At 36.8% G+C, this 14,110-nt stretch overlaps 1 protein-coding gene across 3 annotated transcripts in view; it reads left to right on the forward strand.

The window, feature by feature from the left end:
- The window catches only part of TMEM245 (transmembrane protein 245), a 91,028-nt gene that overhangs the window by 29,706 nt on the left and 47,212 nt on the right, over window positions 1-14,110 (forward strand). For all 3 annotated transcript variants that reach the window (XM_083822351.1, XM_083822349.1, XM_083822350.1), the window contains 5 exons: window positions 5,017-5,121; window positions 6,332-6,414; window positions 8,458-8,548; window positions 9,309-9,407; window positions 12,943-13,074. In XM_083822351.1, the coding sequence (XP_083678477.1) occupies window positions 5,017-5,121; window positions 6,332-6,414; window positions 8,458-8,548; window positions 9,309-9,407; window positions 12,943-13,074 (510 nt within the window). The remainder of the gene's footprint in view (window positions 1-5,016; window positions 5,122-6,331; window positions 6,415-8,457; window positions 8,549-9,308; window positions 9,408-12,942; window positions 13,075-14,110) is intronic.

Consider the following 14,110-nt stretch of genomic DNA (forward strand, 5'->3'; position numbering starts at 1 on the left):
GCTGGTGAAGGGCCTGGGACACAAGTCCTGTGAGGAGCAGCTAAGGGAACTGGGGTTGTTTACTCTGGAGAAGAGGAGGCTCAGGGAGACCTCATTGCTCTCTACAACTACCTGAAAGGAAGGTGTGGGGAGCTGGGGGTCGGCCTCTTCTCACAGGTAACTAGTGATAGGACTAGAGGGAGTGGCCTCAAGTTGTGCCAGGGGAGGTTCAGGTTGGAAATGAGGAGACATCTCTTCTCAGAAAGAGCAGTCAGGTGTTGGAACGGGTTGCCCAGGGAGGTGGTGGCATCACCGTCCCTGCGGGTGTTCAAGGAAAGGTTGGACATGGTGCTTAGTGACATGGTTTAGTGGGTGACATTGGTGGTAGGGGGATGGTTGGACCAGATGGTCTCAGAGGTCTTTTCCAACCTTGATGATTCTGTGATTCTGATTGAAGTAGCACATCGGCTGAGTAGCCATAATGAATTGAGCAAGTTAGATTTTCTTTTTCCATAGTTAATCAGTCAGCTCAGGGTTATATTACTGGGAGTGTTTCTGTGTTTGTGAATGAGAAGGTAGAGTAGCTTGCTTTATCATTCAGTTGTAATTGTCCACTGAAAGGGCAAACTTTGAATTTTCTTTTGCCCTTGAATATAGTTTGGTTGTTTTAAGGTTGCATTTTTTATTTTCCAGCTTAGAAATGTTTCTGCAATGTGAGTGGTTTATGATCAATAAGTATGTACACCCATAATCCTTCATAAAATTTTTGATTGGTTATTGGTTTGTTTGGTAAACATGATTTCACTGTAATTGCTTTGAACTCTAAAATACTTCTGTTTGTTTGTTCAGAGGTTCACATTATTGGGCAAAAACCTGTAGATATAGCTTCTTAAAAGTTTTTTTTTTTTTTTTTAAGTTCCTTGGAGTTATTTTGGAAACTACTGCTTTGCTTTACAGTTCCATAGGAGGAGATCCTGAGGGCTCGTTAGTGTTACATGCAGTGCTGACTCTTCAGTGCACAACGAGCAAGTAGCAATAGCACTACAATCATGATGAAAAAAACAAAACAATGAAATATTCCATTAATTCCTGAGTTAATTTGTTGTTGTTGTTGTTTTTAATTATATTTTAAAAATCATACTCTACCAGAGGCAAAGAGAAGACTAGTAACACAGAACAGTGGATTCAGTTAAAAGGTTGCTTTGTGTCTTCCTCGTTTTTGCTTCTCTGAAGGGAAGTACTTTCTTGAAGACTAGCATGAGTTTCTGATAATCCACTGAGAAAGTGAAAATATGCCACGTAGAGACAGCAGAATTTGAAGTGATAGTTGATTGTGGCTGCTGGTGATAAATGTTAGCTTTTTTTTCCTTCCTGCTTGAAACTTTTTTTTTGTCAAACAAGAGTAATACATAATTATATTTAACGTGGCATATATGCCCCAAAGACGAGAATAGGTTCCATTGGGATAGCGTGATTGGTTCTTCATGAACATGGCAAGCGTCTTTATAAAGAATTACTAAAAGCTGTTGCTGTTGGAGGGACATCGGTATGAGTAGACTTGAGACCTCATATAGCTTGTTCTCCAGCTTTTCTAACTTAAGTACTCATCTGGTTCGCTTCAGCATAGTCCTGGGATGTGTTGTGATTACAGGCTTCCCCTCATTCTTACCAAGTGGTATCAATAAGATGTTATCAAATATTAAGGGAACTAAAGGGGAATGTTAACAAGTCTAATGGCTAAAAAGAATTATGGAAAAAATGCTGATAGGTGGTAAAACTGTTATTTAAAAAATAGTTCTTGTAATTTTGTGTAGATTTAACTGAAAATGGAGTAGATATCCAGGTACGTTTCACTGTGTGTGTAATGCAGTAGGTGAAATGATTAAAAAAAAAAAAAGTTTGGATGGCTATGCAGTGTGAGGACATGAAAACATAATTCATAGATGATGTATCATGCTGCATAACATAGGGATCCTGTTCAGGTAGCATGATTCCTGGATGCTAAGCATGAGCAGAACTTTTATTGCAGCTCAGTGTAATAGGGTTAGTATCATTATCTGAAAGTTGAGAGCAAGCAGTACCTACAGATTATTGAGAAGCATTTTAACAGAATGCAATTTAGCTTAAAAGCTTCTTTCTGCCTTGAGCTAAATTTTAAAAATTAAAATATATATAAAAATTTATACCTTTCCCTCCAAAACCTTGACAATTAAAGATAGCTTTTTGTGTTCAGTTTATCACAACTCAGTAATGTTTCAGTTTGGTTTTACAAGTGTGACCTTCTGTAGCTTAGGAGCCTGGCTTTCCTTACTTTTGCGTAATTTTGGATGTTGTGGCAGCATCAGCTTTCTGCTGTTGACTAACCTTTAGATGAAGAAGCTTTGAACTGAATTTAAAACTTGATCTCTGGCTGATGATTAGCATTTAGTCAGTACATGTTTGTATTTGTGTGTGTGTGTCCACGATTTACAGAAAAGATGTAAAGGGAGGACCTGATTCGGTGGTAAGTACAAGCACGCAGGGATTTAACTTTCTTGTTTACATGCAGTACTAAGTTAGTAGCTATGAATTATTTAGCACAAGTGTGCCAGGGTGAGTGCTTCCTACGGAAGTATTGTGGGTAAACGCAGAGGAAGGAAGGGAGGTTTGATAGCAAGTAAATTAGAGAGGGAGTAAACATAGCCCTAAGTTAATGTTGTGGATATGCTTTTACTTTTTCCATACTCAGTCTAGTTCAGATTCTCTCCTCTGATTTCTGTATACCAGTTGTTTAGCTTGGTGGGCTTGCGTGGCTGAGGTTTCTGCCTGTGCTAGTGCAGCATCACCGCTGCCATTACTTTTTTAACTAGATTAAAGGTAATTCAGGCTTCACATGTGCTGCACCTCAGTGGCAGTATAGGCAACCTACAGTCAGGATCATCAAGAAGAGATCCCTGCTGGGGGTGTTCCAGTTGAGAGAGTCCTCAATCCTGGTCTTTGGGAACTTTGTCTTCTTCTAGTAGTTGCTACCATGCTGGAACACCTAAAGCATCCATCCTCGGCTGCACCGAGATTACTTCTGTTGGATGCCCCTCAATGAGGATGATTCAAGTGCTATATGTAACACTAACTACTGGGTTTCTTTTCTCTCTAACTTAGAAAGTAATTAGCAATTAGTTTTTACTTTAAGAAATAACAAGGGCAGCTTTAATTATTTGTGTCTTCAGTTTGAAGCCCATGTCAAAAAGTTTCCCTTCCCTGGCCATCCGGTGTTTTTCAGGGATAGTTTTTATTTCCAACCTTTAAAGCAGGGGCTTTTATTTTTGCTTCTCTTGCTTAATCCTTAGCTGTATTTGAAGTTTGGAAGGGCACAGCAAATCCTGTTTTCAGCCTTATTTCCAAAAAGGTAACAGACCAGGTACAGACTAGTCAGAATTTTTCAGAAAGCTGTGTTATTGCTACAGGCAGGCAGTCTCCCCCCCAGCACTGACAAGGCATTTCTGATGGCAGAAATACTTCAGCGATGGGGAGAAATGTTAAAAATATCCAAGGCATAATATTTTGCAGATTCCTTTCTGCAGGTCGTGTAGATTTTGTTACAGAAACTTGCTAGCTCAGCACTAGTTTCTTTTAATATGATTTTGATTTCTTCTTGCTTTTTTCAGTATTTTGAACAGCTCTAAAACACTGAATGTAATTGTTGTGACAATTCAGATCAAGCCAGGAGTTGGTTGTAAAAATTTGCAGTTAAAAAGAAAACAAACAAAAAAACCTTAATGTACATTAACTGCTTAGATATTTCAGGATTGGCTCAGGGAAAAAAATCCTTATTATTGTTTTCAAATAGGAGATATAACTTCTGTTTTGGGGCCAATTTTACATGTAGGGATTTGGCAAGTAAGGAGGAAAAAAATAATGTAAACCATCAGCAAGCTTAGTAGTTTTGGAAGAGCTCTAACCGATAAGCTATTGTCCTAATCACTGAATATTTAACTTGTGCTCACTGAAAAATATCTTTTTCTCCCGCACATAGTTGATGACCTTAGTTAGTTCTCTTAAAGCTCAAATTTTACAGCTTTATTTTTTCTGCAGTAATGCCAGGTGGAATAAAAATAGCCTTGGTGTTTGAACCACAGAAGCTAGAAAAATGTGCTTGGTCATACTTGCATGAGCTTTCACAACTTTTTAGGTAAACAGTCGATTGGTGTATGAGATAAAGCTCAGCTTGCACTGTGTAGTCACATAGTGGAGCAGTTTTGTTCTGAATGACATCAGCAGAATATCTCTAATCTGAAGTGGTATCGCTGTTACTTGTGCACGTGTGCAGAATGTGCCTTTCCACGAACCAGCAGAAGAACAAATACGTCTGTTCCCTCTATCAGTAGATTTAGCTGATTCATGTTTATAATACTGAGAATCCTTTCAAGATTGAAAGTAGATGGAATATCTAGTGCACAATAATTGCCCTGATCTTTAATAATTTAGAAAACCTCCAGTCCCTTTTCAGTTCAGAAGGTGATAAGCAGCTTTAAAAATCTCATTATTTGCAGAAATATATCTGTAGTCATTTAGAGGGCTACTAGCTTATTCAGATTCAAAAGTCATGGTTGTACTTTATGGTATACCTTGTTAGCTTCCGTGTAAACTTCTTAAACTTGTTAACTGCTATGCAAATAGTGTCTGTAAGCTGCCAAGTGGTAAAGGACAAGAAACAGACAAATTCTAGGGTCGTAATTGAGATGAGTGCTAGCCTTGTTAGGTCTGTTAAGTAAATGTTGAATTACTGCTTGCTTTGCAAAGAGCTTGCTGTGTCTTGTGGTACTGTGTAAATGTTGTTTGCAAAATCACATGTCATACCATGACTTTAATCATGCTAACATTGCTTGTTAATTGTTCATCTCAGAGCTTTGGCATTAATGCTGTTTTATTAGAGCCTGATTTTTGCACCCTGGTTGTAAATAAAAATAACAATACCGTCAAATAGCATCTAACATTGCTTTCATTATGGATTGATTTATATGCCATGATCTGTTTTTTCTCTTTTTTTTTTCTGCACAGATGATCGTGTGGTTGGAGAAAATGCTAGATAAAATAATCAGCATTTTCATAATATTTTTGCTAGTAATAGGAACCCTTCTGCTAGCCCTGCTCCTTACTGCAAAGGTACAGTGCTCTAAGGAATGTAATCATAGAGCTCATTGTAAAAACTGAATGAGTTACTGATACTTATGCAAAATTGTGTAGCATAAAGAACTTTTTGAAATATTTAGCAATTAAATGTTCTGTAGTTGAACTCATTATATTAAAAAATGTTGGAATGATAAAAATATATATTTGTATTTATATAGAGACAAAACCAATATAGAGAGATTTTGAAATGTGAAATTTATTCTGATAATACAATTGCTAGCTTATATATTACAGTTTGGTTTTGCATCTGGTTAGTCAATGGCAGAGCTACTTAGAATTTTGTTCTTCTTAATTTACCTTGCATCAAAAACTTATTTGCAGAATGCTTAAGGTGTATTTGTCCATTTGTTTGTATAATTGCCTGTAATAACCTCATGCTATCCCATTTCAATTTTAAATGTGCTGAGATTCATGAGAGATGTTCATGGCAATTGATTTTTGGTTTGTAGCTGTTTCTTTTCTCACCAGAAGAGGTCACTCATGTCTCTTTTTCCCCTTTTTTCCTTTTTTTTTTCTTTTTTTTTTTTGGAGCTGTAATTCATACTGGAAATAGTCAATGGAGACTGAATGTTTCGCTTGCATACAGTTATGGAACAAAAATCAGATGGGTTCTGATGTTAGTCTCCTTTTTCCAAAATGTAGGCTTACATATTGTCAAGTACTTAAAATCGAAAGCTTTAAAAGCTGTGCAAACATTCCAGCCTAAAGCTTCCTTACATTCATAAAAGGAGCATTAAGGTATTTATATGTGGAGTCTTTTATCTTTCTTACTGAAGAAAGAATTTACTGACGCACTTCATTGTATGGTTGGTCATATCAGAGCTGAGCATTCATTAATTTTTATACTTCTTTGATCCTTGGCTTTAAAAGATATATCTGAAACTATGCTTTGTATTTTAGTACTTCCTTTGACAGCACAGCTGTATTGCTAGGTTTTTTTTTTCACTGATGAGCTAAGGTTCAAATCTCCATTTGCCATTACTAGTTACACAGTGCATGACCAAAATTGTCAGAACAGAGTGCTGTTTATTGTATTGATTGTTTTTCTGGGTTAATGGCACTTCATTCTTCATAATGGATTGTGTTGCAAGAATTATTCTTTAAATGTATCACAAGCTCTCTGACTATAGGTAGAGTTCTAGTTTGCATTACATAACATTTCTTCTCTCTGTATTTAATTTAGGTACATCAAGAGAGCGTTCACATGATTCAAGTCACAAGCAGCTTGATCAATGAGACAGTAGCCAGTCACCCAGAATGGGCAAAGTAAGAATGCTGAAGTTAAACAAATAGTATAGGGTGGATAAACAAGCTTCCAGGTGCTGTTAACATTTTTCTTTAACGTAAAAAGTCCCCAAGGTGAACAGAAATGGGAGTAACTGTTGCAGGCAGATGTAAAAGCTGAACTCTTAGGCCGCAGCAGTGTTTATGCTTCATTCTGGAAGAGACTCTTGGTATCTGATCTGAGAACTGTTTGGACTTTGGTGGAGAAGGACAGCTGTATAAACTTCTCAAGTTACAGTTTTGGAGAAAAGCGTGCATGGTGCCGAGAATAAAGAGGCCAATATTCCTTTTGCTTTTACCTGGAAAAGAAAAGTAATAGGAAAGATTGCTCTAAAAGATTGTGAGCTGCGAGCTGAAATATTTTTTCAATGTAGAAAGCTGGCTGCACAATGCCTTTGACAGAATAGAAGTTGAAAGAAATATTTCTGGAATGAACTGAAAAAGAGTTCAAGGGTGGAAAGAAGAATGGTGGATGGGAAAAGTTTGGTATGAATTGCTTAGGAAAGGCTGTTTCTGTCGAGAGTAGATGTGTATTATATATAGTGGGAAGACTGTAGATGTGATATATGTAATGATTAAAGAAAAAAGCCAGGTAAATGTTAAGGGAGGGAGAAGATTATGAAAGAAATGAACATAGAGAAAAAAACAAGGGTGGCCTGCTGAGCAAACTGATTGCATGAACAGCAGAGTGGAAATAGGTAAGACTGAAGGAGTGTGGTTTTGAAGGAGGGTTGTTCAGGTTTACTTTTGTTCTGCCTCAGCTAAACAGACCTTGAGTGAAGGTGAGTCCAGGCACTTCATGGGGAAAAAATAGTTGACTTTTTTTCAAGAGCACCTTCTAGACAAAAGCAACAACAGTTTAATCGGATCAAAAGAAACTGCATGCTGTGTTCTAAGAGCAAGGGAAGTTTTCAAAAACAGAACTAAAATGATATAATTGATAAATGCTATAATAAAGTATTTTAAAAATACTTAATCATAAACATTGTAAAGTGTTTTCTCTTGATTATTCCTTCATGGCATCTCTTCTATTGTTTGGCCTTCCCATTTTGCTATAGGATGGGAATAAGTAGGACGAAGGTAAATCAAGTTTGACTGAAGCATATTCACATAATGAAAATACCGGAGTTCTAGCTGAGTAATTAGCAGAATTTTAGTTAAAATGTTTATTTACAATATCTTTTAATAGAAATAAATATGTCCTATCAAATCTATCAAGCTTCAGTCAGCTTTCGGAGCTTGATGTTTACATTATATTTAGAGACAAGTGACTGAAATGTCTTTGAAATCCTGTGGAGAACATTCCTGAAGAGTTACATGGGCAGAAAGGCTTCTGTGTTGAGTTAGGTGAACAAATGCAGCAGTTTGGGTTTGCTTTTTTTTTTTTTTGAAGGTCTGCAGTACAGTCATTAAATCAAGCTGTAGAAAGTCAAAACAGGGAATGTTTGCCCTGTATTCAAAAGTGCTGAAATGTTGTCAATTCAATGGGTCCACTACTTGAAAGTGACGGGAATCCGTGAAGATAGGTATGAGTGGATAGCTTTGTAGATACTTGGAAGTAACTAGCGCTCCAACCTGTTGATTCATCCTGTTCCTTATGCAGGGAAACAACATTAACAATTAGCATTCAGCTCATAATTCAGAAGGTTGTCTTTGCAACTAAAAAAGATTGGTTTACATAGTATTGTCAGAAAGCTAGAAAGCTAGGAAAATTTGAGAACATAATATGAATAAGGATCTCTTTTTGAAAAAATTGAGATATGAATTGAACTAAGGTTTCAGGAACCTTAGTGAATTACAAATGTAATGACGTGCCCTAGATTGAGTTTTGCTTTGCTTATTAAAAAGTCTGCTCTTTGACATGTACAACAAAATTGTCTAGTTGCAATATGTTTATAAGTATTTAACCTTAGCTGTTTGTTGTTGTTTCAATATGTTAATTTGTATTGTGTTTCAGGTATAATGAAATGAGTAAAATATGTAACAATTAACTTTGTCTTCCTTCTTTAAAACAAAACAAAACAGCTGGCTCCCCGAAGCCCAGGTTATTCAGAAGGCGCTCAACTCAGCAGCTAATAATGTGTATCAGTATGGCCGAGAGTGGATTACGCATAAGGTAAGAACAAGGTCCCCCTGCCTTTTTTAATGTGTTGGTTTTGTGTATTTCATAAAAGGGAAAAAGAAATAAAAAGGTTTTCTCAGTGTTCCTTTTCTATGTGGTTAGCTTTTTTTTAATGGATCTAGTCTTTCTAATCTTTAGTCTGTGAGGGAAGGAAGGGTGGGAGTGGTTTCAGTAGTCTTTGTGCTCGGAGGAATATTTTTTTATAACAGCTGAAAAAAGTCTATCATTTTAATAAGACTGCCAGTGAAAATACATCAAACAAAGATGAGTAATTTTTTTCATCTGGTTATAGCTGTCCAATTTTAGAAAATGTACTTTTTTTTTCCTACCGCCAGTATTCTAGTTTCTGTGTGGGCTATGCGTGGTAGATTGACGTGTTATTTATTTAATTTTAAGTTTATGTTCTTCAGGAGGATTTGCCATATGCATTTTGATATCTAGCACACATCTCAAATAATTTGAATGTTTACTATGAGTAAGATTTTGGATTAAGCATTTTAGAGACTGTATTAGTGTTTCAGTGTAGATAGAAGCCTGAGCTTAGTGTGGCAGAATGTTTTTTACAGATAAAATCTTTGTTATGAACCATATTGGTCTGAAGAGTGTATTCCATAGTAATACTCAGTTTTTCCAATTATGTGGATTTGGGCCATGCCTTTACTGACAGTTCTGTGTGATTCGTCTACCTTCGAGTTTGTCAGTAGATGCCAGCTTCATTCTGTCCCTTGTAATAAAGGATTTCTGTATGTTTCAGCTCCATAAGATTTTAGGAGAAAAAGTGAACAACACCGCTGTGATTGAAAAGCAAGTGCTAGAGCTCTGGGACAGGCTTTATCACTCTTGGTTTGTGAAGGTGGGTAACTTACTTAAATCATATTTGTAGAAACTGTCACTTAGAGAGATCAGTAAAAAAGCTTGGAGTACTGAGTAAAGATCATAATAACAGAAAATTATTTTTTTAAAAAAGCTCATTCTACAGCTACAGTTTGAGTACATTCAGAACTATGTCCTTATGTGTATACAATTAAGTATTATAAATTGCAATATTAGCAATTTAATGTATACTGTGTTCACTTTTTATATGTAGTATTTTGTAGTTTAGAGCATTCTGTTGAATTTTTGTGATCTTGAGGGGTTAGGAAAAAGCTGGTATTCTGCCTGATTTCTGTAACTTCTACTGATTTGAAATTTTTAGAAAGAAGTTGTCCTTTCACATTACTTTAAATGCATTTTTATGAATGCCAAAACTGGGTTCTGCACACTGAATCTTGAAAAGTTCATAAGAGTTAAATCATTTTTATGCTGTCAGTGCTGTTTGCCTGTAAAGGAAAAAGTAAGCAATTCATTAGCCATGGTGCAATGGAAATATCAAAATCCAAAAGTCATACCCCTGAAATACTTACCTATATTTAAATAATTGCAGTTACAGCTTATTAACTTTTCTTTACGCAGTCACTTCTAAAGTACTTCTGAAGTTTGAAGAAGATCTTGCATTAAAAGAAGTAAGAGTTTTGAGTATTGTGACAAAAATAGTAGGGGAAGGAATTGGTTGTTTCTTCTGACAAGATAATGCTGTCAGAAGCATGAAGATCATGTGGTAGACTACACGATGCTGTTGGGGAATATGAAACTGCTGAGGAGAAATAAAAGTTACATCTACAGGACATTTTGTTTGCATTAAGCACTTAGGAGTAGTCAGTGTTGAATACTCAACCCCAAAATTGTGTACTTTTGATACAGCTAATACTGATAAACTTAGGCTTTTACTGTTGTAAGCTGTATGTCAGATGCACCCTGGCACTGCGTGGTTCAGCAGAACGTGCTGGAGGAGTACCTTGTTGCTGCAGTATGCAGCACAGGTCACATCTCTGTGAATTGCTTTATGTGATTCCTTCCCTGGAGTTTGTTATTTAAGAGAAAACTATGAGGCTGTGGTCTTGTAGATACTCTTCTGGTAGAGCAGAGTAGCAAGCAGCTTTTCCAGGAGTCAAAAGGGCAGAAAGAGCTGCAGGAGCACATTGATGCTCCCTGCATATGATTTTGAAGTCTGTTCCCCTTGTTGCACGCTCAAAACCCTGTGCTAGCACTGGCACACTGGGCTGCAGCTGTTTATCTGCTGCTCCAGGTTCAGTTTCTGATCTTACCCTTTCTGTCACAGCCCATGTTCACTTACATGTCTTTCCTGGGTAATTTCCACCTGGCTATTTCCCTCTTAATACTGTAGTAGCCTTGTGGGGTCCTTCAGAGTATCTGAAAATGAGTGAACTGGATGTAAGCTAAATTCCAGTATGCAAAACATCTGTACAGTATCTAACAGTCTCAGTAAAGCTATCAAGCTCCCCATCGTTTCAGTTGCATGAGCGTAATAATCACACTTCATTCTGAGGCCTACATAGTGTTGCTGTAGCCTGTAGGTGACTGAAGAACCCAAGCTCAGGTGATGCTATTCCTTGACAGTTATAGAGTTGAGGAGGAATTGCCAACAAAATGTTAATTCAACCAGTAACTTCGACTTTCTGAAAAGATCAGTAGGTAGCAAATGGTGTATATTTTAAAAGGTTCCAAAGATGTTGTGAGAGATTAATTACCATTGAGGCTCTGTACTCATTGAAGTAAAATAATGACAGAAGCATAAATCACTTGGAAGATGAGGGCATAAATGCAATTGAATTGTTGCCTTCGGGGAGAACTAGTCTTGCTAGTCTATTCAGGTGTGAAGTGTTTTGTTTTGTTGTGTTTTAAGATTAGTAAATTTGTTAGAGGAATCAGTTGACAATTTCCTTGAATCCTCTATTTAAAAGGCCGTAAGTGCTACTGCAGTGTAATTGCTGAATAACAGTGAATTTGAAGTGGGCATTAACAATATTAAAAAAAAACAAAACTGCAAGTGATACACAATCCTGCTGGTTAATAGCTAGAATAGTCTTTGAAAATAGAACTAGATGAACGGAAAATAGATTTCTCATAGTGTACAAATACAAAAGGCTTATTGTAGGTAGATTTTTGACTATTTGCATTTTTCTGCTCTAAATAAGCTGTCAGCCTTAGAAGAGAGATCTCTGCATTGCTGTGGATTGTTAAACAACTTTGCTAATTGTGCATCGTAAAATGTAACAGTGTGTCTAGGGAGAATTGGTAGTAAACAGAAAATATAATCATAGAATCGTTCAGGTTGGAAAAGACCTCTAAGATCAGCTAGTCCAACCTTTAACCTAGCACTGAAAAGTCCGCCACTAAACCATGCTACTAAGCTCCACATCTGTACGTTTCTTGAAGACCTCCAGGGATGGTGACTGAAACACTTCCCTGGGCAGCCTATTCCAATCCGCACAACTCTTTCAGTGAAGAAAGTTCTCCTAACATCCAACCAAAACCTCCCCTGATGCAACTTGAGGCCATTTCCTCTTGTCCTATCGCTTGTTGCCTGGGGCAAGAGATTGATCCATATAAATCAGTGCAGGGACTTCGCTCAGAATAATACTTGCTATATATGTCAGAAAAAGATAATGTCATTTTGAATGCAGAATAAGGTTAGAGTTCTGGAAAATTCTAACAGAAGTAGAGGGATGCTTGTATAAACATCAGAGTTAAGAGCTTGAGAGGGTCTCTTACAATTGAAGATTGGGATGAGATCTGTTTTAATCAACAGGTTGGCTTGTATTTTCTAGCTGTATAATTGTGGCATCCTTCTTTGAAACTCTTGTTACAGTCCCAGACTGAGTCAAATAGTCTCATATTAGATTGTGGTCACGTGTGGTTCAGCTGCAGAATAGACAACTTCGTAATTAGGGTCAAGCCACCTAAGTAACTAGCCGTTGTGTTTATGACCATTTTCTGTGCTCTTGCTGTGTCGCAGTTACAAACCTGTATAGTCATAAGAAATCCTCCATGCTTTCAGTTTAGTTTGTAACTTCTGCGTGACTGAATGTTGCCAATAGAAGAGCAGACGCTAATTATGAGGAAACTAGTTGTTTTGGCAGCTTCTCGTATTGTTCTTTGTGGGCTGTACTGGAAGAAGTTATATGTTACAAACAGTAAATTATGTAGGCAGTAACTGAAATCGTTACCTCTTGTGTGCTTTCATAAAGAGCAAGATAGATACCGTTGTCTCAGGCTGTGAAGCTGATGTTTAACCGAGATGAATCGGTACGATGTGCAGAACTGTACTCACACGGGATAATTAACTACAGCCTTCCGTCAGCTTTTAGTTTTTCAGTTGTACAGAGAAATGCGTTATTTCTTCTAGGTATTTTTGAGGATGCCAATTAAAGCAGGTCTGACTATTTAGATGCATGTTGGACACGTTACTCATTAAGAAAATCTTTGGCTTTCACATTTATTAAGTTATTCACGTCTGGTATCCTTGCATCTTTGTCTTTTTCTTTAAGAATGTAACACATTCTGGAAGACACAAAGGACACAAATGGCACATAAATCGTCAGAACAGCTGGCTTGGTGATATTCTGGACTGGCAAGATGTTGCTTCATTTGTTCATGATAACATTGAAACATTTCTTTCGGTATGTATTGTTTACTCTTATTACCAAATTGGTCTCGTTTTAACTGATACTAATTCCTTCTTGGACTCCTGCTAAGGACATGGCATGCAAGTACATGGAAACACTGGTAGTGTTATTTACAATTACCTGTGTAATATTTGTAAGTCTCTTTAGGATATATTCATACTACAAACAGAACCAATTGTGATGAGGGAGCCCTCCTGATTTCAGCATCTTCAGTGATATTTGCTTGCCAGAGTTCTTCCTGAGTGAGATTGTTGCTGTAGGATCACCTATGTCACCTTCAAGCTGGATAAATTCTTCTTAGTCTGTAGTCTTCTCCTCTGTTTCTTGGAGGTCATTTGTTTGGAATTGTTCTTACTTTATCTGTCTCTTCTAGAAATTCTGTTATTTGCCAAATATCAGTTTGCTTCAGCCTTGTTTTTATGTAAAATGTGTGGCAAGTGCAGGGTTGGAGGCTTTTATTTTTGAAAAAAAGAATACCATTTGTCTAGGTTATAAATGAGAAATATATTGACCAAGAGGTTGTGAGATACACACACACACATATATTGCTTATATGTAATATATAAATGTATGTGTGTGTGTTTTGTAGTCGTATTTTTTTTCCTCAAATTATTATTCATTGGGTTGAAAGCAGCTTATTTCTCTTTTATGGAAGTTCTGTGGAGAATGAAATTAATATTTTACACTGTGTGAATCTCTGAATTAATGCACTGGACCTTTCACCTCATTAGGAGAAAAAGAAAAAGCATTGAAAGCAATCAGAACTGAAGCAACTACACTTGTCTAAAAAAATGATGTTGAATCTGAAGCACTTTACATACAGTCAGTCCCTGATACAGGTCATCTTTGACTTGAGCTATTGTAATCTGGAAGTATATTCAGGTTAATGTTTATCCATGTTGAAGGAATATTATTTATATCTAACTTGCAACATAAGTTTTCTGTGGATGCAATTTAAGCAGTTGTTTGCCTTGAGGCAGCTCTTGGTCTCAACTGATAGGCATGTGTCCTTTGTCTTCTCTCAACTGCT

The sequence above is a fragment of the Anser anser genome (genome assembly GCF_964211835.1).
Source record: "Anser anser genome assembly, chromosome: 2".
In the NCBI taxonomy this organism is placed as follows: Eukaryota; Metazoa; Chordata; class Aves; order Anseriformes; family Anatidae; genus Anser; species Anser anser.